The sequence below is a fragment of the Chiloscyllium punctatum genome, chromosome 9, assembly GCF_047496795.1.
Source record: "Chiloscyllium punctatum isolate Juve2018m chromosome 9, sChiPun1.3, whole genome shotgun sequence".
Taxonomy (NCBI): Eukaryota; Metazoa; Chordata; class Chondrichthyes; order Orectolobiformes; family Hemiscylliidae; genus Chiloscyllium; species Chiloscyllium punctatum.
This window is the reverse complement of record NC_092747.1, coordinates 99,246,150-99,271,906: the sequence shown is the minus strand read 5'-3', so window position 1 is coordinate 99,271,906 and position 25,757 is coordinate 99,246,150. Positions and strand designations below refer to the sequence as shown.

Below are 25,757 nucleotides of genomic sequence, written 5' to 3'. Positions count from 1 at the left end.
TGCAATTATTTGAGGACAACACAACAGTAAACAACTGAACTTAATGGGAACTGGCGAGAGAGAAATATCACAGAGTTGGGACTTACCCATATAGCTATAAGTAGTTTTCCAAATCAGTAATATGATGTGTAAGGTAGCCTTGGTTGGGCAGAAACTAGGAACCTTGCCTGTGCTTGTGGGCCACATTGCTTGTTTTTAATGTGTTAATGTCCTGCAACACTGCACTGCACACCTACAGCTTCCCCTCAAGCATTTGATTGTTGTTTCCGTGTGTCTGTACCCTTTTTGAGCTTGAACAAATGGCTATGCCTGTATAAGAAACCAAAATTGCTCAGCGTAAAGTTTGCTGGTGGGAATGTACAGTTGACAGGCACCATCCTAACAAAACCCAAATGCTATCACTGGAGAAAGAGGAAAGTATGCAAATTTAGGCATTTACCCTCCGTCCCCTTGCTGTTTTTGCTGTGCCAATCATAAAATTCCCTAGGTGGCCGAGTGAGACTAAGGATGACTGACTTTCAGTCCAGATTTGTAGGTTCTGAGGTGACTATATCAGCCCACTGTTGGATCTGCACACACTGCTGTATGAAGAGGCGGGTGTGTGGGATACTGAAGCCTTTGTTCATTCCTTTCTATGCCTGCGCTTGGTATCTATCTTGAGTCTGTTGGAGTAGCTTAAGATGGTTGGCATTTTCGCTCTCTCTTCAGTTTTGAGTAATCTTTTGGGTGACACAGATTGTGGCATTCGAAGAGTGACAGAAGTTTTGGGAAGCAATGATTTGATCCAGTCCCTTTCTGGACTTTAAACGCACAGATCTAATTTCTCATCTCCTCATTCGTTGTCACAACATCTATCTACCTGAGAGAAATTACTCTTGAAGAACAAGAACAAACAAAATTTACAGCCCAGGAACAGGCCCTTTGGCCCTCCAAGCCTGAGCCGATCCAAATGTACTGTCTAAACCTGTAATCAATTCCCGCATCCATGCCCCTCCTAAACCTCCATAAGGTCACTCCTAAGCCTTAGATACTTCAGGGAAAATAGCCCCAGCCTATTCAGCCTCTCCCTGTAGCTCAAGCCCTCCAACCCTGGCAACATCCTTGTAAATCTTTTCTGAACTCTTTCAGGTTTCACAACATCCTTCCGATAGCAGGGAGACCAGAATTGCGCACTATATTCCAAAAGTGGCCGAACCAATGTCTTGTATAGCCACAGGTTTGGAGGACATCCTTGAAGTGTTTGCCATGTCCCACAAATAATTTTTAGCCATGAAGTAGAGAGATCGTTTTAGAAATCTGATGTCAGGTGGGCCATGTAATCAATTCAACTGATGGACCATAACCAGTATTTTGTTGATACTGGGAATGTTGGCCTGGGAGAGGACATTGATATCAGAGTGCTATATCTTACCATTTGTGACATCGCCATTGGTGATATTTCCCAAGCAATTCGTGATACCTACCAACTGTCACCTAGAAATGGCATGTTGCACTGCTGCTGAGTAGACCGCAAACTTGATGCCACATCATGGTCCTCAAACACCATTTTCTTTCGATGGCCGAACGCTGTGCTGGCACTGGGGACATGATATTGACTTTCATTGTCAGTATTTGCCCTTGCGGAAAAGACGTTCCTGACATATAAGAATTACTTCGCATTGTCCAGTGGCTCACCATTGATCCTGATTGGTCAGGCAGGGGGCGGTGTTGAGCAGTTGGAGTTGATTGGTGAATGACCTTTGTTTTGCCCGAAACGTAGATTTTCCTGCTCCTTGGATGCTGTCTGACCTGCTGTGGTTTTTCAGCACCACTCTAATCTAGACTCTGGTTTCCAGCATCTGCAGTCCTTGTTTTTACCTAGTTGTTTTGCGATTGTTTAGCTTGAATGCCATTCTTAAAGACATTCATGAATATATTGATGATGGCTTGGAGATTGACCGGTCCTGTGTGTCTGTATATACATGCAAATGTTGTCTGCAAGCTGTAGATTAATAAGAGGTTGAGGGTGGTCTTTGTGAGATGATACAAGTTGAGTAGCTTCACACAAAAGTGAATCCTCATGCCCACAGCAGTCTTCATAGATATGGGGTGAAGTGTTGCAGCTAGGAAGAGAAGAGATGAACGTTGATACACAGCTTGTTTGTCCCCAGTTTGCAAAAGTATTGAACGTGTAGTGTATCCACTTACCTTGTGTTGTGTCTAGGTTTGGTATACATTGACTAGTGTCCTGTATCTAGCTTAGGGTGAGCCACTGGCCCATGTGGTATTCATTCCTCTCACAGTGGAGGCTTGCTGAGACTGCCAACTAGTTTTGTTTTTTTAAATGGCGAAACCTGATAGAATTGACTTTCGTCCTCAAATTTGCACTTCCAGAAGATGGTGCATCAGCCATTTTGTTCTTTAAACTGACCTTCCTTTGCCTGCTATGCTTCACTAAGTGCTGAATTTTCTGGGCTGTGCTAGCCATACAACATTCAGGTCTGTCGCTGCTGGAGTTGTCCATGAGACTCTGAATGTTCTAGTTTCCAACTTCATTTTGATTGTACGGCAAACACTCATTCATGGGTCCTTTTTGCTTTTAACGTAAAGGGGTCACTGTACACTGACCACTTGACTACTGCACTGGTCAAGCAAGAGTCTAAAGTCAGGGGTAATAGACAATTGGAGATCAGGCTTTTGTGGGTCAGTGTTGGAGTGGAGAAGGTGCTCCATCTGAGTCAGCCTGTTAAAATAAGCAAAGACAGATCGTGATGCCTGCTACTGTAGCAGCAAAGTAGAGGGGACACAAGCCAGCAGGGGAGTGGACCTGGTTGACCATTTATGACGCATGCAACATAGTTATAGTCTATTGTTGATAGTGGAGCATATGTTTGTTTATGAAATTAAATCTCTCTAACCCTGGCTTCTCAATACCACCCAGTGTAAAATGCTGATGTAATTTGGCTCATTAGGAGCTTAATCACATGAATTTTAACTCCCCAAATGTGGGAATATTTACAGGAATTGAAAAGACTACAGCCCATCTGAGTGCCCTCAAAGGCTAATATCTCTGAATCACTCACCTCCCCCTTCAATTTTTCCAGACTGTCTGCCTCTTTTAGAAATCCACTTGATGACATGCTTAATTATACTTTGCATGAGCTAGTTAAAATCAGAACTGCTAGTCTCTTCTTCAATCTGTTTCCTTGGCTTTCAGTTTGCAGTTTATACATAAAGTAGTATAGCAGCTTTTAATTAATCCCTCCTCCTATGTATCTGAAGTCTTGCTCTTGAGTGAGCAATTTTTTCATTGCTCAGGTGTGCTCAGTTAATTTGGTTTGATTTTTCCTTTTTCTCCAATGTCTTGAATTGCTCAATATTCTTGTTTTGGTATGGTGGTCAGAATTGTACACAGTACTCCAGATGTGACTCAAATTGAACATAATTTTAGCCTTCCCTGAGAATTGTATTCTGATCTGCCTTGATAAAGAGTTCACTTTTTGAGTCTTACTATCCTATTTATTTCTGCACAAAATGCTATTGCTTTTGATGAGCTTTAAACCTATTCCTCCAATCAGTCTTGTGTTCTGTTTTGTGGCTTGTCATTTGTTTGCACACTGTCCATCTATGTCCTTCAGTCTGTTGCAGTGCATTGTACCATTTGTCATTTTATGTCATGTGACTAGTCTCAATGGTCCCTTTTTGATATTTGTTACTTGTTTTAAAATGTTCCCACCCTCATTGTTTGCTATGTTGACAAATGTATATGGCTTTGTATCCATCGCCACCTTTTTGTTATAAAGAAAATGCTGTTTGGGTGCATTTTTGAAATTAATTGTGGATAATCCTAGCATTAATCTCTGTAGCATTCAACTTTGTAGTTCCTTGCTTTCTTGATCATAGTTTCCCCTTTGTTTTGTTTTCTCTGGTTCAGATAATTATCAGAAAAGATGTCTATTCTGTGCCTGTGCACTTTCTGGCCTAAGTGATTATGTAGCATCATTTGGTTCAGCAAATGTTGTTGATAAAGAAGAATGTAAAGGAGGTTGGGGGAGTGGTTTGAGGAGAGTTTGAGTTATAAGAAAAGGCTGGACAGACTTTTTTTTTACACTGGAGCTTGGAAGGTTGATGTCTGACCTTTAGTTTTATAACATTTATAAAATCGTGAGGGGTACAGATAAGATGAATGGCAGGCACCTCTTTCTCGGGGTGAGGGATTTCAAGACACGGGGGCATATTTTTGAGGTGAGAGGCGAAAGATTTTAAAAAGGACACAAGGGGTGGTTTTTTAAAACGCGGAGTGGTTTGTGGGTGGAGTGAATTTCTAGATGTAGATTTGGATACAGTTACAATGTTTAAAAATCATTTGAATGAGTACATGAATAAGAAATGTTTGGAGGGAGATGGGATTAGTTTAGTTTGAGATTATGGTTGGTATGGGCTGGTTGGACTGAAGAGGTTTCTGTTCTGTATGACTCTATATTAGAAGGCTTCTTGGAATCCAAATGTATCACATCCAAAGAATGTCGAATAGCAGCATGTAGATTGCCTCTTCTAGGCTTAGCTAGCTGTATCATTGTCCCTCCTTTGGGATGTCTTTTAATATCCTGACAGGTGTTAGATTGAATCATGAGTTTGTAGTTTCCTGCAACAAAGAGGATTTTAAACTTAGGATGTGTAATGTTGACCACAAATATCTCTTCCTTTCCTGGTTTTTCCAGTGTTGCAAGATGTAGCCATTTTTATAAAGTTTTGTATTGTAATGATTCTTTTAAAAGAATAACTTTGATAGTTATTTCCTAACTTTTTTTAAAAAGATAGCATGAATGTAACTTCTGTTTTAAAAACCTATCTGCATTGTGGAATTTGAACAGTTGTTGAACAATGTCCTCTGGTCAATAGGGACTGGATAAGAATTATAAAGTTGTTTGTTGACTAGGACTCTGTGCAGGTCAGTGAGTACAGGGGTGATAGTTGAATGGGACTTGGTACCAGCATGGACCCTGGCAGCAGAGTTTTGGATGACTGCAAGTTTGTGAGAATGAGGGAAGGTAGCTGTGACTGTGCTAGAATAACCAAGTCCAATTGTGATAAAGGCATAAAGAAAAGATTCAACAGCAGACAAGCTTAGGTGGGTGTGAAGCCCAGTCATTACATATGATATACAGCACAAATAGACCATTCATTTCAACTCTGCTAGTGTTTAAGCACTATTCAAGCTGTCTCCTTTCTTTCCTCATTTTAATCTATTTTTCTAATCCTCTAGACTGATAGAATCCCTCAGTGGAAGCAGACCATTTGGCTCATTGTGCCCACAATGCACTATGGGTAATTTAGCATGGCCAACCTACCTAAATTGCATATGTTTGGACTGTGGGAGGAAACCCAAACAGACACTGGCAGAATGTCTGTGTTAGGTTTGCTCAATCGCCAAGGGTGGAATCGAACCAGTGTCCCTAGTGCTGTAAGGCAGCGGGGTTAACCACTGAACCACTGTGCTGCCCCTCTAGTCTCCTCTTTCAGTTGTCTTGCTTCTCCTTAAATGCATCTGTTACTCATTTCTCAACAACTTTTGTGCAATCTCCTAGACTTGCACTTCCCTTTTTGAAAATCTATCTAAATCCTCTTCAGATACTTTGTGATCTAACCTGCACTATTCTCTGGGATAGAGAATTCCAGACATCCAATACACTCAGGAAATTCCTTCATATTTCTGTTTTAAATGGAAGTTGCAAAATCAGCACAATGTCCCTTAGTTTGAGATCTCCCGAAGTTAGTGGAAACATTGAGTCGGATTTTCCAGGGACTTTTAGACTCGTGCGTGTTGCCATTCTAGCGTTTTTTTTTTGGCAAAAAAAGGAGCTCTCTGTTTGAGAATTGATTCTATCCAAGACTCCCTCAAACACAGTTGTAATACCATTTTTATCTTTTTCATAACTTTGAACAGCCAGATTTCAGCAGGAAGTGCAACGGTTTGGGGAGGATGTAGTTGGCAGTGTGAGAGCATTGTGCTAGCTTTTCTTGCACAATGGGTATGTAATGAGGTGAAGTTCATGCACAGGCTGAATACCAAATTTTACAGACAGGAAATTAGAAACTCCCTTTAACCCAGGAACATCACTCGCCCTCTTCCCAGCTACCCCTCAATGTCAGATACCAGGCAAACAGTGGCACCACACTGAAGTGTTCCGCCTTAGAGGTTCTTCTGAGAGCTGTTCAGAAGTGAATGGAACTTTGTTTCCTTGGGGGCTGTAATAAGGCCTTCCTGACTGACCCAGGGCAGCTTGGACTGAAGTGGCTGTGGAGATCTCCCATTGGCAGCTCAAGAGAGGATGAATAATCTGCTATGCCCTGCCTGGGCACGGGCCATGATCTACTCAATGCTTCATGCCCCAATGAGTCAGAGTTAGCATAGTTCTCTGCAGTGGCAACTCGATGACCATTCAGTCAACATCTGTTATTCCACCTATCCGTGTGACACTATTGGCACAACAGTGGTACTACCTCTTGACGAGCTCCAAAACTCAAATATCATGCTTTTGACCTTTTACACCAAAGGCTTACATGAAATGAGGACACAGTCATAAAAGGTGGCCTTTTGAATGGAGTCCCCTTTTGAGTTTAGACCTACTTGCATGTCCTGATCAGCTTCACTGGTATCAGTCAACTTGGCTGTTATTTTTCCAAAATCACCGGGTCATTAGTTGTACTGGTAGTGAATCTTCATTTCCAGAGATATTGTGTCAATCTATAATAAAGATGTAATATTGAGGATGCTGGATAGTCTTTTTAGTATAAGAGGCTTACCCAATTGTTCTAAAAGCTCTGGATGACCTTGTAAACTCTGCCACAGGTGTTCCTCCTCCTGTTGCAGTACTAACACTGCCTAAACCAAAGATTCTTTAACTTATTGACTGCATGGTAACTGTATTGTAAAGGAAGTAACCATTACAAGCAAAATCTGTCCATCGTGAAAGAAACTCCTGCCTGATTCAAGAGACCTGTCCTTTGTTGAATGAAGAACTGTATCTGTGGAAACATCTGAGTACAGAAGGTCTATACGTACCTTAATTCGGATTGATTCACAAAGTGACTAAATGTTGATGGAATAGAAAATTTGATAATCTTTTCAGTGAAGTTTAATATAAATCGACTTCATTATCCTTCAACCTCAAATTGGTAGGATATTGTCAATCTGGGATTTTTTTTTAGAAATATCAAACTTTAAAGCAAATCTGTTACCAGACAGTGTTTGTAGTATTTTAATCACACATTTCTTTACACTGTTCCACACAACCCGAGGATTCCAAAGAGAAATGGGAGAGGCTTGGCATGTAATTGCTGAGATTTCCAAGGTTATCATTTAAAAGCTGAATATGATTTTTATGTTGTGTATTTTTCTGCACGCTCAATTGCTCTGGGCTTATGCTACTGTTGTCACGAGCAGAGCAGTATGTGCCTATCTTCATGGTTACAATGATTTTTAAAGTCTCCGCACTCTTCCCTTTGAACGGGAGTGCTCCGAAAACTAGTGCTTCCAATTAAACCTATTGAACCATGACCTGATGTTGTGTAATTTTTAATTTCGAATACTGAACAATAAGTGTGCATGCTGGTTAATCTGGGAGACTCGGATATGAACTGTCTTGCATAACCATGACCATCTTTGGAGCAGCTAATGTTGTCAAAATACTGCAGATGCTGGAAATATGAAACAGAGCACTTTGGAGATACTGAGCATTTGCCTTTGGAACTTCTGAAAATTCTTTTAATATTATGACATTTGGATGTTATTTTTCCAAAATCACCAGGTCATTAGTTGTACTGGTAGTGAATCTTCATTTCCAGAGATATTGTGTCAATCTATAATAAAGATGTAATATTGTGGATGCTGGAAATCTGCAACAAACAAAACATTGGATAAGCTCAGCAAGTCTGGGGGCATCTGTGAAGAACATCCAAATAGCATTGGGGGGGGGGGGGGAGGGGGGGTGGGGGGCGGTGGTGTGTGTTTGGGCCAATCTGTGTTGAGCTTTCTGATCCTTATGACGAGGTACAAAATAGGCAACACAATTGGCTTCAGGCAGTCTTTGCCAGTGTCTCTCTATCTCACTTAATTGCTTTGATACTTTTCTAATCAACTTGCACATCATAACATCTTGGAACCTCTACAGCAGGTGGGACTTGAGTCCAGGACTCCTAGCTCTGAGGTAGTGACATTACCATTGTCACAAGAACTTAATTACTTAATGATGGATGAAGAAATAATTGCCTTGACTTTAAATATTCTTACAGATCCATTGATAACTGATCAGGGTACTGAAAGGTACAGCTATTAAAAGTCAGATTTAGGGTAAATGAAATGTGGAGTGGAGGGGTTGGGGTGTGTTGGTGGAGGAGTCTGGTTACCTGTTCCAGAGTCTGCGTGACACATCTGGTTCATCTTGTTTGTTAATAATCAGTGGAAGGCATAGGTTGTTTTGCTGAGAGGAAGGTGCAAGGTATCTGTACTTGGAGGCAATGACATTGAGTCGACAGTGAATGGATATACTCTCCAATCTCCCAACAAGGATGTCAGATACTGGGTTGTTAACAGTTGTGCTGTAAACTGTCAATTTACTTTTAGAAACTTGACAACAGCAAAAGGCCATTAATCCCATTGAGGCTCTCCTGCCATTCAATCTGCTTGTGACTGACTGACTGAACACCAGTGCATTTCACACCTCACTATCCCTATAATATTGAATCTATACATTGCACAAAGTGGGTATTTGACCCATTTAGTCTGCTGACAAAGTAGAATTTGGTCAAAAGCACTTTTTGTCATTTTGTTACAGTGACTTTTTTTTGCTTTTATGCTCCATCTGACTCTGAAGTGAGAAATTTTCCTTTGACATGCAATAAAATTAGCAAATTATACCTTTTGAGGATGCTTCTGGAGTTTTGATTCCAAGAACTCATTGTGTATCATAGCTATCTGGTGATTTTTGGTTAAATGCAAAAATAAATTGCCTCAGTAATGAATCTGACCTACTTATCCGAAAATATAATACCCTGACAAACTCCAGAACGAATACTTAATACTGTTGCTCACAAGTTTAATTACATTAGTTAGCTTGCTTGCTTTGCATGCATCCCCTAATGGTTTCTGTGTCGGTCTCTTCCCTCCCTCAATATCCAGGGGAGAAGACGTTGGTCTCTTCTTTCAATCATGCATTTCTGCTTTTAGATTGTCATTTCCATTACAAGTCCTAAACTAAGAGGAAGTGAGGACCGCAGATGCTGGAGATCAGAGATAAAAATATGGTGCTGGAAAAGCACAGCTAGTCAGGCAACATCAAGGAGCAGGAGAGTTGATGTTTTGAGCATAAGCTGTTTATCAGCATTCCTGATGAAGGGCCTATGCTTGAAACGTTGACTGTCCTGCTCCTCAATGTTGTCTGATTGGCTGTGCTTTTCCAGCACCTTCCTTTATGGCATAAACTAGGTCAGAAGTCAGACAACATTAGGTTATAGTGCAACAGGTTTACTTAAAATTACAAGCTTTCAGAGTACTTCCCTTGACGAAGGAGCAGCACTCTGAGTGCTTGTGATTTTTAAGTAAATCTGTTGGACGATAATGTAGTGTTTTGTGAGTTCTGACTTTGTCCACCCCTATCTAACACCGGCATCTCCACATCCTGTCATGAACGATACTGCTGTTAAAGAAGACACTATTCAAAGCTTTGGAGTCAAACTGATGGAAAAATTACCTGTGCATGTGCTCATTTATTAGGCGATTTAATCCAATGATGGCAAAAAAAGTGTTCATGACGTGTTCCAACATCGTAAGTAAATCCAACTGCATGTGTGCTCAACTTTGGGATATGATAAAGAACGTTACTGGAGTGGTCATAGTTAGTCCTTTTGTCGCATTCATTCTGGACTCTGAAGTGTGTGTTCTTTGCAAAAGCAAGCTACTGCAGGGGATTGGGGTAGAAAAAATAGAAGTACTTAGCAGTACAGGCAGCATCTCTGGAGAGAAGCAGCATTAGTGCTTCTGGTCAAGCTGCGCTTTTGTCAGAACATCATCATTTTTTTTTTAGTTACTACATTTAGATTAGTGTGTACTGTTGTTGCTGCAGCCTGTGGCTTGTTGAGGGTTGATAACGACCTTCTTAAACTGGAATACAAAGCACCTTGGATTATTTTCGTAACTGTTTTCCACACTTGCCTGAACTGTTCAACTGGATTGCCTGATTAGTTATTAATTGGTGAATGTTGACTTGCATGGATGGCTTCCATCTGTGTTTTATTTACACAGAGGCATTCATCTCTATATAGTTCCCTTGCCCTTTGCTAAATTCTATCCTGTTGCTGTCCAGCATTAAATTGCCTATGTGAAACTGAATGGAAACAGTAGAAGCCTCTTTTCACTCTGTTAAGAAAGTGATCATCTGCCAGAGTTTTGTTCATTCACGTTATCCGTCTAACCAATCCGACAGAGCAACCTTGTCAAGCAGTTGGTGCATTGCCAGATCGTCTTGTGATTGCCGCCAGGTGTTGTCAGAAAGTTCTAATGTGAAACTGCCATCATTCTTGGAACAATGCATCCATCATGTCATCTTTCAACCTATTTATATTCTACAATGTTATTGTAGTTTCATTTTTAATAATTTTTGTGGACTTGTGGGGTTTGAAGGGTTGAGAGTATCTGGGTTTCTTTGTAATGAGGACTGTGAATGGACAATGGAACTTTTAAAACTAGGCAATACCCAAAAGTCCTGTCTTGTGACAACTGTTTGTTTAGGAGCCCCCCAACCCCACCCCACTAATAGCTGTGTTTCCGATGATCAGGTTGCAGCTTCTGTTTTGGAGGATGTATGTTTTGGATTTTTTAGTTGGCCAGCCTGGGAAGGGAAGGAGCAGTTTGAGTCTGAGCATTTGATGGTGCTCAGGTTGAAGAATAACCAGATGAATGCTGGATATTTTTTTTTCCTGAGTAAGCTGCATTGGCAATGACCCCAGCGATTAGTGTTTGTCGACATCATCTTTTTTGCACCAGAATGTCTCTCTGAGCAACTCCCACTTCCATTTTCTTTAACCTTCAAGAACTAAGACTTATTGGTGGAGTGTTTTTCCACCAAAGTGAATCTCCACAGAGAAATTCATTTATTTTTTCCTTTTGTGTGGTGTATGGGTGAATGTGTGTATTTGTGCATATGTTTCGGGTTTTTAGAGTGGTGTACGTTTTAATACTTGCATATTAAACCTGTTTTGCATTGTCATTGAATAAGGTTTGCTTATAATGTAATTTTGTGTTCAGTAGAGAATCCTGGTTCATAGGTATCTTTACTTTTAATCGAAAATTAACCAGATAATGTTTAGCTGGGGAGAGAGGGGGCGTTGGATTTATGCTGGGACCCTTGGATCAGTGGAAGTAGAGCAAGTCAGTAAGCTCCTCCCACCTCAGTTTTAACAACAGTTTGACGTATTGTTCTTCAATTATTATTGCTTCCTTCATAAGCTGCTTGGTATTGTTCTTGATTTCTGGGGGGGCTGTATATTTGTACTTGTGACTAGTTTTTATTGTAAAGCTGACTCAGCCAATTTATCTTGTCCACTACTGTCAAATGCAGTGGCACAATTTAGTTTCTTTTCTGTGCCAGTTGTGGCATCCCACAATTGTTTCCTATTTACATCAGTTATTGTAACCTGTCTTTATGTTTTGCCATCCAAATTGCCACTTGTAGGTAATGTCAATGTCGGTACATAAACATTAAGGTACTGTAAGCCAGACAGGTAATGAAAGTCTAGCTTTGTTTTGAGACTGCACCTTCACCACAAACGGTTATTTTAATTTTGAGATTACTTTAATATTCCAGTTATCATGATCAAGCATAAACTAGGGTTCTCTGTTTAGATACTACTTTGCTTCTGTTGCTAATGTATGGTCTTATCTGTTTGATATTTCAGTGAAGTGCATTAAAATTAATCTTCGTAATCTCTATGAAGCAGTGTTTGCTTCATATTCAGTGTGATTGTAACTAATTTAACTTTTGTACATATGAAACAAAGCAGTCCATTTCTAATACAACCATGCCATATGTTATTTTGCTGAGTGTGCAAGTAATTACGGACAAGTAACTACTTGTTTTTCTCTTTTTCCCAGACTAGTTAACAAGATAAAACCAGGTGTCAGTAAAAAGATCAACCGCCTGTCCACACCAATAGCTGGTCTGGTAAGTTGAACACTGTTGAAATAATTTCTCCGTTTTCTAGTAAATCATATAATTGTACTTGGGGACCAGGTACTTAGTCTTTACCAATGATTTGGATGTGGGTCTCAGATGTAACTTTCCCAAGTTGGTAGAGAATGCCAACTAAGTGGGCTTGTATGTTGTGAGGAGGATCCAAAAGGCTCAAGGGGATTCGGAGAGCCTGAATGAGTGGGTCAGAGCAGGGCAGATGGAAAGTGATGTGAATACGTAGGGAGAACAGAGTTGCAGTGTAATTCTGAAATGATGAGAGATTGGGAAGTATTCATGTCCAAAGGGACCTGGATGCCCTTTGTCATGGGTTACTGGAAGTTAGCAAGCACATCCAGCAAACTTAGTAAAACAAATTCAATATCAATCTTTTATCACAAGACAATTTGAATATGATAATAAATATGACTTGCTTCAACCTCAGTGAGTGAGACTGTACCTGGCACACTGTGTGCAGTTTTCGTTCCCTTTGCCCAGGAAAGACTGGTTTGCCAAAGAATATGCAGCTGAGGTTCAACATATGATTTCTGGGATTGCAGAGTTCTGAGGCCAGACTGTGAGAACTGAACCTTCATTCCCTCGAGTTTAGAAGAATGAGGGCTGATCTCATTAAGATTGGTGTGTTGGTTTGTGTTTTTAATTTCGAAGGGGTAGAGAGAGTAGATCAGAAAATACCAACACTTTATTGCTGTTGGGGTTTACAATTTGGACGCACTTTTAGAATAATAGGCAAACAATTTTGGACTGAAGTGAGGAATTCCATCACTAAGGATAATGAATAATTTTAATACTCAGAGCTGTAGAAGCTCAGTAATTGAGCATATTCAAGACAGAAATAGATTTCTAAAGACATTAATGCCATCAAGGGATGTGGAGGTAGAATGGGAACATGGCCTTGAAGATGATGATTCACAATCTGGAATGGTGGAGCAGGCATGATGGGTTAAATGCCCTATTTCCACATTGCTCTTCAGACCAAGTTTCATGGCAAAACAATCAGGGTACTAGTTCTTAATTTCAGATCCTCATGGCCTGTACCACCCCCTGCCCACCTATGCCACCCAGCACCACACACCCCCCCCCCCCCCCCCCCCAACCCAGTTCAACCCTGTCCCCGCCCCCCCAGCACAAAGCGCATGAGCCCCCGCCTGCTCCCAGAACCATCCAACCCTGCTCCCATCCCCGGCCCCCAGTCCAACCCTGTCCCTGCCTTCTGCCTTCTCCCCCCACGCCCCCCCCCGCCCCCGTCCACACCCATCTCCTCTCCCGGAGAGCCGGGCTGGACACCAACAACCAGAATGCAGCTGCCTTTATACGGTAAGTCTCCAAATAGCGTGCACACAGCCACACACACAACTTCTTACTGCAACTTTTTGACAAGTTCCATGTTTGCCCTGTACAGGATAATGTTAGAGAGATTATTCCTGGGAAGCTGGAGGGGAGGGGGAATGGTTAGGGTACACCCCTGTGTAGAACTCCAGGGAAAGTGTGGGGAGAGAGAGGGCGGGAGGTCAGTCATTTGGAGATGGTGCCTGTTTAATCACTGTAAACAAAAGACATGATCAGTGTTGGAAACACTTTATCTCCTTCGGATAATTGGTATTTGGATAATCGAAGTTCCCCGTATACATCGAAAAATACCAAATTCCAATCCAGTTTGAACTTAGTATATTGGCAATCTTAAAAGCCCATGACCCAATCCAATGCTTTGGGGGTATAAGACCGGGGAAAATTGAATAGTTGAGAGGAGAATCACCCAGCTTATCATATGTGAAAAGTCAGCCAGACAAATAACTTTCTTAAAAGTACCTTTATTGATCAGTAACCTGTGAAGCAGAATCCCTAAGACGACGCAGGAAGATCCACAAAAGAACCAAAAGCTGCTTGGCTTTGAGATAAGGTTGTTTTGTAAGTCAGACTAGTATTGTAGAGGGGAAAGTAAAAGATAGTTTAGAGGAAGGAGTTGTAAATAGTTAACTAATCATTTTCTCTTATACTCTAAGAAATAAAGTTGTTAATTTTTACTTTCGAGTAGTTCTTGACCTATTGAATTTTAACAGATTACTGCACGGGATAAATCTTTTGTGTTGTGCATTTTAAATTAGCAGAGTTTTAAATTTCCCCATGTCATCATAATGATAATATAGGAATTCTGAAATATTATTCATTTTTTTCTGGAGAGTTGTGGGATGAAGAAAGAGGCTAGCAAGCCTTTAAATTTCCTGCACTGTACATTACTGTTTCTAATAAATTTTGAATTTATTATTTTCCATTCTTGGACAGCAATCAGATCAAATATGTTTTATTGGTTAGTCTGACTCCAGTATATCTGGAATTTAAATGTGGTACCATGTTAAGGATCTTCCTACACGTGTGGAGGGAGGTGCAAAACTAGTTGCAACAATTGCTCATAATTTCCCTTTTTGATTTTAAATAGATGTTTGTTATTTAATATCCACTCTTGAACATAACTAATACAAATCCATGATTGTCACTATTAGCCTAAAGTTGCTATTGAAAATTGTCTTGAGCTTTAGGTAAGGACAAGTACTTGTTTCTGACATGGGATAATTATATTACCATTCAAACTGTAAATTTTGGTTTGAGTTTCTTCATCGCATCATTTTGCAAGATGTTTGTGAGGTTCCTGCATTTCAGAGTCTTAGAGATGTACAACACAAACAGTCCTTTCGGTCCAACTCTTCCATGCCGACCAGATATCCTAATCTAGTCCCATTTCCCAGCATCTGGCCCATATCCCTCCAAACCCTTCCTATTCATATACCCACCCAAATGCCTCTTAAATGTTGCAATTGTACCAGCCTCCACCACTTCCTCTGGCAGCTCATTCCATAAACGCACCACCGTCTGTGTGAAAAAGTTGCCCCTTAGATTATTTTTATATCCTTCCCCTCTCACCCTAAACCTATGCCCTCAAGTTCTGGACCCGCCCATCCCAGGGACAAGACTTTGTTTATTTAACTTATCCATGTCCCTCATGATTTTATAAACCTCCAAAAGTCATCCTTCAGTCTCCGATGCTCCAGGGAAAACAGCCCCAGCCTATTCAGCCTCTCTCTGTAGCTCAAATCCTCCAACCTTGGCAAAATTCTTGTAAATCTTTTCTGAGCCCTTTAAAGTTTCACAACATCCTTTGGATAGGAAGGAGCAAGTTTCATGTATGTTTCAAACTGGTTGGCAGAGTGTTTTTGATTCACCTTTTCTGGTCAAATTAGTGTGCTCATTGTAGAATAGTGTCTGTTGTATAAACTAACTTCCAGGGGTTATCTTTTGGAACAAGTACCTTGAAAGGTTGAGAAAGTTGAGCATCTCTCTGGAATTTCGAACAATGAGAGCTGATCACATAAAAACACAAAGTGCTGAAGGGAATTGACAGGATGAGCATTGGTAGTTTGCTTCTCTGGCTGGCTGGGGGAATATAGAACAAGCAGGATACAATTCAAGAATAAACTATGAATCGTTTGGGACTGGGATAAAAAATGTCTTTACTCAATGAGTAAAAACATCACAGTTCTCTACCCAAGATTGCTTTATTGGCAAGCGCAATCAAGACTATATTTTGTGTCTCAAGGAATTGAGTGATATGGGGAGCTAGTAGGAAAATGAGCTTAAACAGAGGATCGTCCAAAAATTGTTGAATGGTGGAGCAGGCTTGGAGGACCATTCCTCCTATATATGTTTTGAAACTATTACATATTGAGACATTTGCATGGTTTTCAGGGTTTATTATACATAATAACAACTCAGACATTAATGGAAAAGGTCATGCGCTCTGGACGCTGAAAATCTGAAGTAAGACATCTAAATGTTGCTCTGCAGCAACTCTCCCAGGTTCCTTCAACAGCACCTTTCACATCTGCACGCTGGAGAACAAGGGCATCAGATGTGTCGGAAGATCACCTGCAAATTGCCCTCCCAATACATAACATTATTCCTCTTTTCTAGCAATACTGTGGATGTACTTACACCAGATTGGCTGCAGATTTCAGAATGCAACCAACCTGTTTTGAATGATTAAAGATGGTCAAATATTTTGTGTTTGTCAGTAATTCCCTTTTTTAAAAGAAAACTGTGTTTACACATCCGTCTTGAATGATTTTGTGACTTGTCTGCTCATCACTTTGTTTGACTTGTACCATTTGCCTTTTGTCTTTGATCTCTCCTGCCCTACCTCTCCCATTCCCAATTGTCCTTTCTGCCTTGCTACCCTCTCATTTCTCTCCGCCCCTGTTTCCCTGGCTGTCCTCTTACCTAAAGCATGTTACATCTCCACTCACTCCAGGCCCTGGTGAAAGGGTGATGAACTGAGATGGATTTGTAACCCACTCTACTGATTCATCTTGACCTGCTAAGAATTTCTAGCATTTTTTTATTTGTATAACTCGAGCAGGCTCTTTTGCATTTTAGAAATGCTATTGATGCCTGAGATGCAAAGAGCAAAATTCAAAAAGGTTTGCTTGTGGGCACTGCTTTTATTTTTCACATTCATAACCATATTTTCCTACTCCTCCCCTCTGAGCCTGTTGAATTGAATTATCTGAGGTATGTGCAGTGGTTTTCCCTCCCTACTACAAGTGTTGCCAGGTGTTGGTATATACAAACAAAGCAAATATTTTGCATAGTGATGATCAGGATTTATTTCTGCCCCATGTTAAGATGTTGTTATATGGAGCAGAAGGTTCCTGGTTTCAGTTCTGGTCTGTACCTCATTAGTGAGGCTCATGCTTGGCTGTGTCTTGAAGTTGCTATTTACTACACTTCAACTGGAGTTTAAAAAGGGAAAAATAGGTTACAGACCCTTTTTTTTGTGACTGGAAATCATTGACATCTGGAAAGTTCTTGGCTTTCATTCAAGTCAGGAGCGATTCAATATATAGGGTTACTGGAGTCTGGAATGATGTCTAGGGAGATGAATTAGGGTCAGTGTTATAATAGACACTGTTCGTTCAAAAATTATTTTCCAGTTGATTGAAGAAGATCACTACACATAGCTAAAAACTAACTGGAATACAGCAATTTAAACAATGACTCAGAATTTTAAGTCTTTCAAATTGCAATAGTAGGTTTTGAATTTATGACCTCTTTGATGACTGCTGTATCTGTGGTCAGTAAAATATGTAGGGGTGTGGGAAACGAAATGAATTTCTAACCTGTTATGTTAATGACACGATTGTGAATGCCATGCAAAATGTTATGCTTTGATCAAATACGTCAGTGTGGGGTGGATCCACCAGACCTTTGATTGTACCAGCTAAATGCTCTGAGAATTTCTGTGCTTCCTCATTCATATTTTCTTGCTCCAACTCATTAATCAGCATCGATCTTAGTGTAGCACTTTTACTAATCAGACAGAGATCTATCACCTTTTTGATGGATTTGTGCTTGAACAGCATTAAGACATTGCAACTTTTGTAGCTGTTGACATAGAAATTGAATTCTCTCATCCTTCCATAAATGAAAGTGAACTTCTTTGAGCACAAACGTAAAATGCAAGAAGCGATTGCTATTTTGAAGTATTACCTGACACTGAGTAGCTGTATTCTAAACTCCTGTACACCTTGGCAATCTGTCTTGTAATGCCTATTTGAACCCTTAGCTCCAAATATTTAGTGGTAAAGGGAGGCAGTGGCATTAGTCGTGTTGACAATGGGCTAGAGTACCAGGATTAATGTTTTAGGCGCCCTGGTTTAAATCTGACCATGGCACATGGTAAATTTAAACTCCAGAATTTTCCAAATTCAAAATTATTATAATGGTGATCATGTAACAACTGAACCTAATAGCCTTTAGGAAAGGAAGTCTGCTGTTTTCAACCTGTCTGACTTGCATATCTCCAGATCCACAGCAGTATGACTGAATTCTAACTACTCTTTGAAATGAGCTGGCAAGTAATTCTGTTGATGTGCAATTGGAGATGTGCGAAAAATACATTTTATTTGTGTGGATAAAAATTTGAGGCTGACTAGTGCAAGAATATCATTTGTGGATGAATAGGAAGTTGATGTATACAGAGTATATACAAAGAGTTGGTTTCTGGCCTGGAAAATGGGATTCACTTAAATGCAGCAATTTAAATTATTTGTATATTTTGAATTCCTTGTAAAATAAAAAGACTTTGTGTATGCATGACCAGTAAATGTGTTGAAGTTCTTAATTAAGTACTTTTGAAGTGTAGACACTAGGAAAAATGCTCTTAATTAAAATGGTTGTCCCTTACAGTCTTGTGACAGTTGATAGCCACAAGCAAAACCTGTTCTGACCATCCACCTTACAAGTAAACCCTTTCTGCTACTATTCCAGCATTAAAGATGTTTTACATATTCTAGTGACCATTCTCCCTTAAGGGCCAACATGATCCTTCTAAATCTAAGGAAAAAGCTATTTTAGTAGGAAATATGAACCAATTTGGCTTTCTAAGAAAATGTTAATTTTCACTCACTCCTGGAGATTCCAGTAGCACCCTGTGCTTTTCTCCCCTTGTTACTATCTAGGAATACCCTGGTTTTGTCTTTAGTGTCATGATGACAAATCATTACTCCTGGATCTCCTGTGGATATATTGAAGAAAATGCGCACCTAAAATATGATAGTAGTAAATCCAGAGCAGTTTAATTTGGTGTCTGTTTGGAAGTAGTGTTTTGGATTATACTCAGTTGGAGGGGGATGCAGGAATGTCCCATCTGATGGGTGTCAACGAACCTTGAAAATGAAGACTTCAATGGAAGAAATTAATTGCAAACTAATCTCTTAATCTCACATGAATGATCCTGATGTTTTATTTCTTTCATGCATATATAGATGTGGGGGTTAAAAACCAGTTTCAGTCCTGTTTTGTGCCTAATGGAGGTAACAGCTGAGAAAGCCCCGAGCCACACTTGCACAGCAGGTTAAAAAAGGAAGTCTCTTACTGTCGTTGCTGGAAGCCAGACAGCAAGTGAAACTGATATTGAGAGGAAACAGCAAGATCTTCCAAATCGCCCACAAACCAAGCATCTCAGTCAATCACTCATCAATGAGCCTAAGTATTACGTGTAACAGAAAGTGTTCCATCGCCTGCTGTTCATCGAGTATTGATCAGTCTCTATATTCCTTCTTAAACTTTTTGTCTTTTGATTCATCTCGTACTTCTGATCTGTACGCACATGCGTTGTAATTATTTTTGTTTGGTTTAGTGGCTAATGAACTCTCCCTTTTTGACAACTCAAAGTCTAGACAAATTGAATCTCTTAAAACATAATTTTGTCTGGGAGAAAGGTATTCATGAGGAAAGGTATCTTCTTTTAAATTAACCTTTTTGTGACCAAATGTAGGAGAGGAGGGTGTTGAGAGTAAAGAAGAGCAGCCGAGTTGATCCTCCTTGCTGAGCAGTAGACAATTATCGGGAATTGCACCCCCCCCCCCCCAAAAAAAAACTGCACTAAATAGGTGGCCTTGCCTGGGGACTACTGGGGACTAGTTGTAATACTATCTAATACTATCTCTGGGGGTCATTCCTGTTGTCAATTTCAGAACCATGGCAAATTGTTCTTAAGAACCCAGGAATGCCTTCCTTGGGGTGAAATGAAATCTCATGATATGTTACCATCTTCAGGAAGGAGGACCACAAAAGGAGAAAACTTCTCTTTTAAAGAGAGACTTAAATTATTCTTAGGGGTAAATGCCAAGAATGTAATTGAGATCTTGTCCTTGCTGACAAACTAAGCTCAGCAATATACAGGGACTGAAATGAAGCGAATGGGATTCAGCTGCTACCTATACCACCATATTTAGATTAGATTCCCTACAGTAAGGCAGCAGGCCATTTGGCCCTACAAGTCCACACTGACCCTTTGAAGAGCAACCCACCCACACCTATTACCCTACTCGATATTTACCCTTAACTAATGCACCTAACACTGGGCAATTTAGCATGGTCAATTTGCCTAACCTGCAATTTGCACTGAGAGGGGAAACTGGAGCACCTGAAGGAAACCCATGCAGACACAGGAAGAATGTGCAAACTCAAATCGAACCCAGATCCCTGGTGCTTTGAGGCCACAGTGCTAACCACTGAGCCATCATGCTGCCCCTAATAGGGCTCATTTCTTCATTGACTTGTACTGTTGCGAATTCTGAATCCTCCAGCCTTGTTGGAAATGATTGAAAATATATATGAAAAGATTCAATATCCCTGATATTCCTGGCACACCGTAATTCTTAAACAAATCCAAATAACTTTTAAGATATCTGAATCTGAAAGATTATCTACTGAGCGATATACTGATTTATGCGAAAGACAAACTATGACAATCAAATGCATTCTCCCCAACCTTATTTCCATCTCGCTCTCCTATTCCCTTGCGTACATCATTTTACTGATAAATCTGATACTTTCTTTGCAAAGAACCTGCACTAATGACAATGCCTAACTAAATGAAAGCAAAAAAACTAGTTCTTAATGCAAGCCTAAGTATAAAAGTTAATATCTTTCTTGATATTCACTGACATCATTAATGCAGGACTACCTTAATCTTCTCTGACTTACTTTGTCCATTTCCTATTTTTTATCCCTCTGGAAATTTTAATAGTAAAAAGATTACATGAGCAAATACCTTGAAGGCACCAGGGATGAATGTGATTTCTAACTTGTCATGTGCTGATATTCAGTCAAGAAAAACATGTTGGAATGAGCGTAATTATATCCTTTGTCAGTGTGTTTCTAGGCTATTGAGGATTCTGTTATACACACAACAGTCTTGCCCTGTGGAAGCTGCAGGTGTGTCATCAAGGATGACAAATGCATTTGGAGGAGGAAAATCTCTACAATAACTAAAATATTGTAATAAAAGTACAATAAGTGTGTGCTCTTGTACCTGAGTCATTGTGGTTTGGAACATACTCACTGGCTCGTAAATAGAATTCTTTGGCATTGTGAATAAAGTTGCAGCCTCCACTTAACTCATGTTCATTAAATGAAGCAGTCATGTAAAGAGGTTTCATTCTTTCCCTTTCGGTAGATTACAAAGTTGTAATGTGCAGCCTTGACTGTTTTGTTTAGATAAGTAAGGCATTTGAGGATGAAATTCTGTTTAATTCATGAAAGATCTGCCTTGGGACTGGAGTTGAGAAAGAATGCATTCTGGGTTTCTGTCTTTTGCTCCCCGACCTGTTCTGTAAAACCAGTGCTGCATGAATAAAATTACCTTATAAATAAAATGACATTTTGGCAAAACGGTATGAAGTTAGGCTGTACTTTCAATCACCGTTATGATATTAGAGAAATTTGTTTGCTATGCATATTGTTTGGATTCCTGAGAGGCAGGCAAGTTGTAGCTCACTACCTTGCCAATGAGTTTGTTATACTGATAAGTAGCTTGAGAATAGAGTCTCATAGCACTATTGTTTCCTGGGGATTGAGGTACGTTTTGCATGGTGCCACAAGAAGCATGTGAACACACTTCTCTCAAGTACCTTGGACAAAAGAAATCCTATATCATGTTTTAGGTAGGGAGATATTCTGCAGAATATCTGCTGTGCTTGTGCATATAAATTCAAGTGTTTGTGCTACAATTTGGTGTTTTTTCTTAATTCTAATTCACAAATATTATTAATCTTTATCCCATGTTAGCAATATCAACTTCCCAGCACCATTAATTCATTGAACCTATATAGTTGCATCTTCATAACACACTATTGTGGGATGTTAGCACTATTTAATTTGAATTCCAAAGACTTGGGAACATTGTAGAAAGGATCATTGAGGTGTGAGAGCGGTGGAATAAGTAGTCTATTTTTAATTTCTTCCTTCATGGGTTGTGAATATCATTGAAAAGTGATATTTATTAGCTATCGCCAGTCCACCTTGAAGGTGGTGGTGGACTGCCCTTTTGAATCATTACAGTCTGTACTGAAGGTACTCCCACAGCACTGAGTATATGAATAGCTAGGACTTTGATCCAGCTTTTGAAGTTGGAACCAAGTTATTTCTAAGCTGGGTTGATGTGGAGATTGGATTGTAGGAGGTGGTGTTCCTGTGCTTGTTCTTTGATTCCTACTCTGTTTACTATCTTAAACATGCATTCATTTCACCACTGATACATTTTGCATATCACATGTACCAACAAGATGCAACGCAACAACTCACCAAAGCTTCAACATGCCTTTCCGACCAAGATTTCTGCTACCTATGAAAAAGGAAGGCCCAAGAACAAAGAATTGAGGAACTGACACTATTGAAGCCTTTACTGGAACAGTTAGGCTCGGGTAAAGGCTAACTGTGCAGCAGAAGTCTTCGGTACTTTTGCTGGAATGTTTTTTGTGTACATGGCTTTCTTACAAGACATACACTTGGCCAGTTCTTGATTTCACATAGAGTGAATTGAATGGGCTGAAGATTGACTTCTGTGACTGTGTAGGCTTCAGTTGGAGGCTGAATTAGTTCAGCTGGAAAAACTCAGCAGCTCTGACAGCATGACTAGAGAGAGAAACTGGTTAACATTTTGAGTAGACGACAGTGAGGACTGCAGATGCTGGAGATCAGAGTCAAGATTAGAGTGGTGCTGGAAAAGCACAGCAGGTCAGGCAACATGTGAGGAGCAGGAAAATTGATGTTTCGGGCAAAAGCCCTTCAGAAATCATTTCTGATGAAGAGCTTTTGCCCGAAATGTCTATTTTTCCTCCTCTGTTAACATTTTGAGTCTAATCTGACAGACTGACTCAGAACATGCTCATCTGGGCATTTTGGCTTAGTGCCAGCCTTTTTCCCATTCCCTCTTTTCTCTTAAAAGCATCCAATACCCTTTGCAAATACCTCAGCTGAACTTGCCTCCACCACCCTTCTAGGGAATGAATCCAAACCTAGACCACTTGAGTAATGGGGGGACGCGGAAATGAAGTCTTATTTCTGCCTCTCATTTGCTTTTTTAACAAGACACCTTGAAATTGCTCCTTCTGCTGCTTGATCATTTTGAGTGGGGACAGTTTCTCCCTCTTTACTGTCCAGCCCTGTCATGATTTTGAAATCTTCTATCAAGTCTCCTTTTGGCCTTCTCTTCTCAAAGAAGAAGAATCCAAACCTTTCCAATCTTGCCTTGTAACTGAAAATTCTCATTCCTGGAACCGTTCTCATAAACCTGTTCTGCACTCTCTCTCTCAAATGCTTTCACTTCCTAAAGTGTGGCACCCAGTACTGTGCACACTACTCCAGCTGAGGTTTAACCAGTGTCCTTACACATGTTTAGTATGCCCTTCCTACTGTTCTATTCCATTCCTTTATTAATGGAGCCTGGAATGCTATATTCCTTATTAACAGCTATCTCCACTTGTCTTGCCACCCTTTTAATGACTTGTGCAAGTATACACCCAAATCTGTTTCTGCATACCTTACAAAAGGTGTGTCACCTATCGGTTCTTTGTGTTGAACTTCATCTATCACTTATCCTTCCAATCTAATGACTTATCAGTGTCCTTTTGGTGCCCTATGCTGTCTTCGTCACAGTTTAGAATTCTGCCACGTTTTGTCTGCGCAAATCAGGATCCAGATCATTAATGTTTTAGGAAAAGCAAGAGTCCCAAAACCGACCTCTGGGCGAACTCCTCTGCAAAGCTTCCTCCAGCTTGAAATATCCCCATTACCAATTTACTGTTTCCTGTTGCTCAGCCAGTTTTGTGTCCATGTTGCTCCTGACCCTTCTATTCCATGACGCAACACTTTCCTCCCCAAACCAAAAAAAAATTGCAAATGTTAGAAATCAAACAAAAATGGAAATTGTTAATGAAACTGAGCAGTCTGGAAGCATCTGTGGGGTGGAATGTCAAGATTTCAGTTCCAGTGACCTTACTTCAAAAATCAGTATGTTGTGTGACACTTAATAGTGTCAGTTGGAAGTTCATGTGTATCATATCAACAGCCTTGCTCTCATTAACACTGTTATCTCTTCATAAAAAAACTTCCAAGTTAGTTAGGATACAACTTTAACAAAAGTCTCTTCTGAGGCAGCACGGTGGCTCAGTGGTTAGCACTGCTGCCTCACAGCACCAGGGACCCGGAATCAGTTCCAAGCCCTGGAATGCCTGTGGAGTTTGCATATTCTTAGAGTCTGAATGGGTTTCCCTGGGGGTCTTTGGTTTCCTCCCACATTCCAAAGATGTGCAGGTCAGGTAGATTGGCCATGCTATTTAAAAGGTATCTGCAGGAGTATATGAATAGGAAGGGTTTGAAGGGATATGGGCAGGCCAAGTGCTGGAAAATAGGACTAGATTAGTTTAGGATATCTGATTGGCTTGGACAAGTTGGACCGAAGGGTCTGTTTCTGTGCTGTACATCTATGATTCTAAATTATCCATAGTGTCCAAGGATGTGCCAGATGGATTAACCATGGGAAATGCCGGGAGACGGTAGGGGAGTGAGTCTGGGTGTGCTGCTCTTTGCTGAGTCAGTATGGACTTGTTGGGCTGAATGGCCTGTTTTCACATTGTAAGGATTATGAATGAGCCCATATGTTTCCATGAGACTGTTAATTCTATCGATTGGGAGCCCTCAAGAAACAATCAGCAAAGTTAAAACATTGGGGTTAGAACCTAATGTATTCTGTCTTCATATTGCTTTGAATTGTTGCTCAGCACGGGAGTCCTGATGGAGCAACTGAAAGAGTCAGGCAGTTGCTGGAATATGTTGTGGAACTGATCTCCCAATTTTGGCACTAGTTCTCAGATGTAAGTAAAGAGGACTTTGTGAGGTCAATTGGATTTGAATTTCTAATTCCAAATATGATGTTGAAATGGAATTTTTACTCTTAATTTAGCTTCTGTAGTAACTGATAGAAATAAGCAACTTGCATAATCATCTCAGAGGGCAGTTTGTGTGGGCAATGTGGGATCAACAGCTATTTAAAATTACCTTATTTCTTTGAAATAAAAAGCAGAATTTATATTCTGTCTTTGAAACAATTGGAAGTTTTTATTTTTAGTGGAGCTACTCAAGGGCTTGGGAGCCAGCCTGAATATTTGGACAAGGCATTGAAAATGGAATGAGCCTTTTCTGTGAATTAATGACTTCTTATTATCCAAATGGAAACCGATCTAGTTCATAATGGATTGCAAACTTCTTGACTTTGGAGTGGAATTTCAAAGAATAGTGTGAAAATTCCCATTTTATCACAAGACTGTGTGATAAGGATGTCACAAGGAAGGTTATTATGTGAGAATGGTCAGGTCATCAGATTATTTGAGAACAAATTTACAAAGAGATATTATCGTCAAATCACAAAGTCTTGTGGAGTCTTCCCAAGCCCTGAATGATATGAGCTATGGTGAGTAATTTGGGAGAATTGTAAGGGACACTTTCCTCAATATAGAGACTGTCATATTTTCCAATCCAGTTTTGCATGTCGAGACAAGATTCTTGTTAGTGAGTGGTGAGAGACCAATTAAGTGATTATCACTTATTATTAGCTAATCTTCCCTCCTTAATAAAAACCGAAAGAATTGCAAATGCTGGAAATCAGAAACAGAAATGGAAATTGCTGGAAAG

General features: G+C 40.1%; 1 protein-coding gene across 6 annotated transcripts in view; it reads left to right on the top strand.

Annotated features, from left to right (window-relative positions):
- Positions 1 to 25,757, top strand: part of LOC140481559 (LIM domain only protein 7-like) — a 234,504-nt gene that overhangs the window by 66,377 nt on the left and 142,370 nt on the right. For all 6 annotated transcript variants that reach the window (XM_072577959.1, XM_072577960.1, XM_072577958.1 and 3 more), the window contains one exon: positions 12,131 to 12,200. In XM_072577959.1, the coding sequence (XP_072434060.1) occupies positions 12,131 to 12,200 (70 nt within the window). The remainder of the gene's footprint in view (positions 1 to 12,130; positions 12,201 to 25,757) is intronic.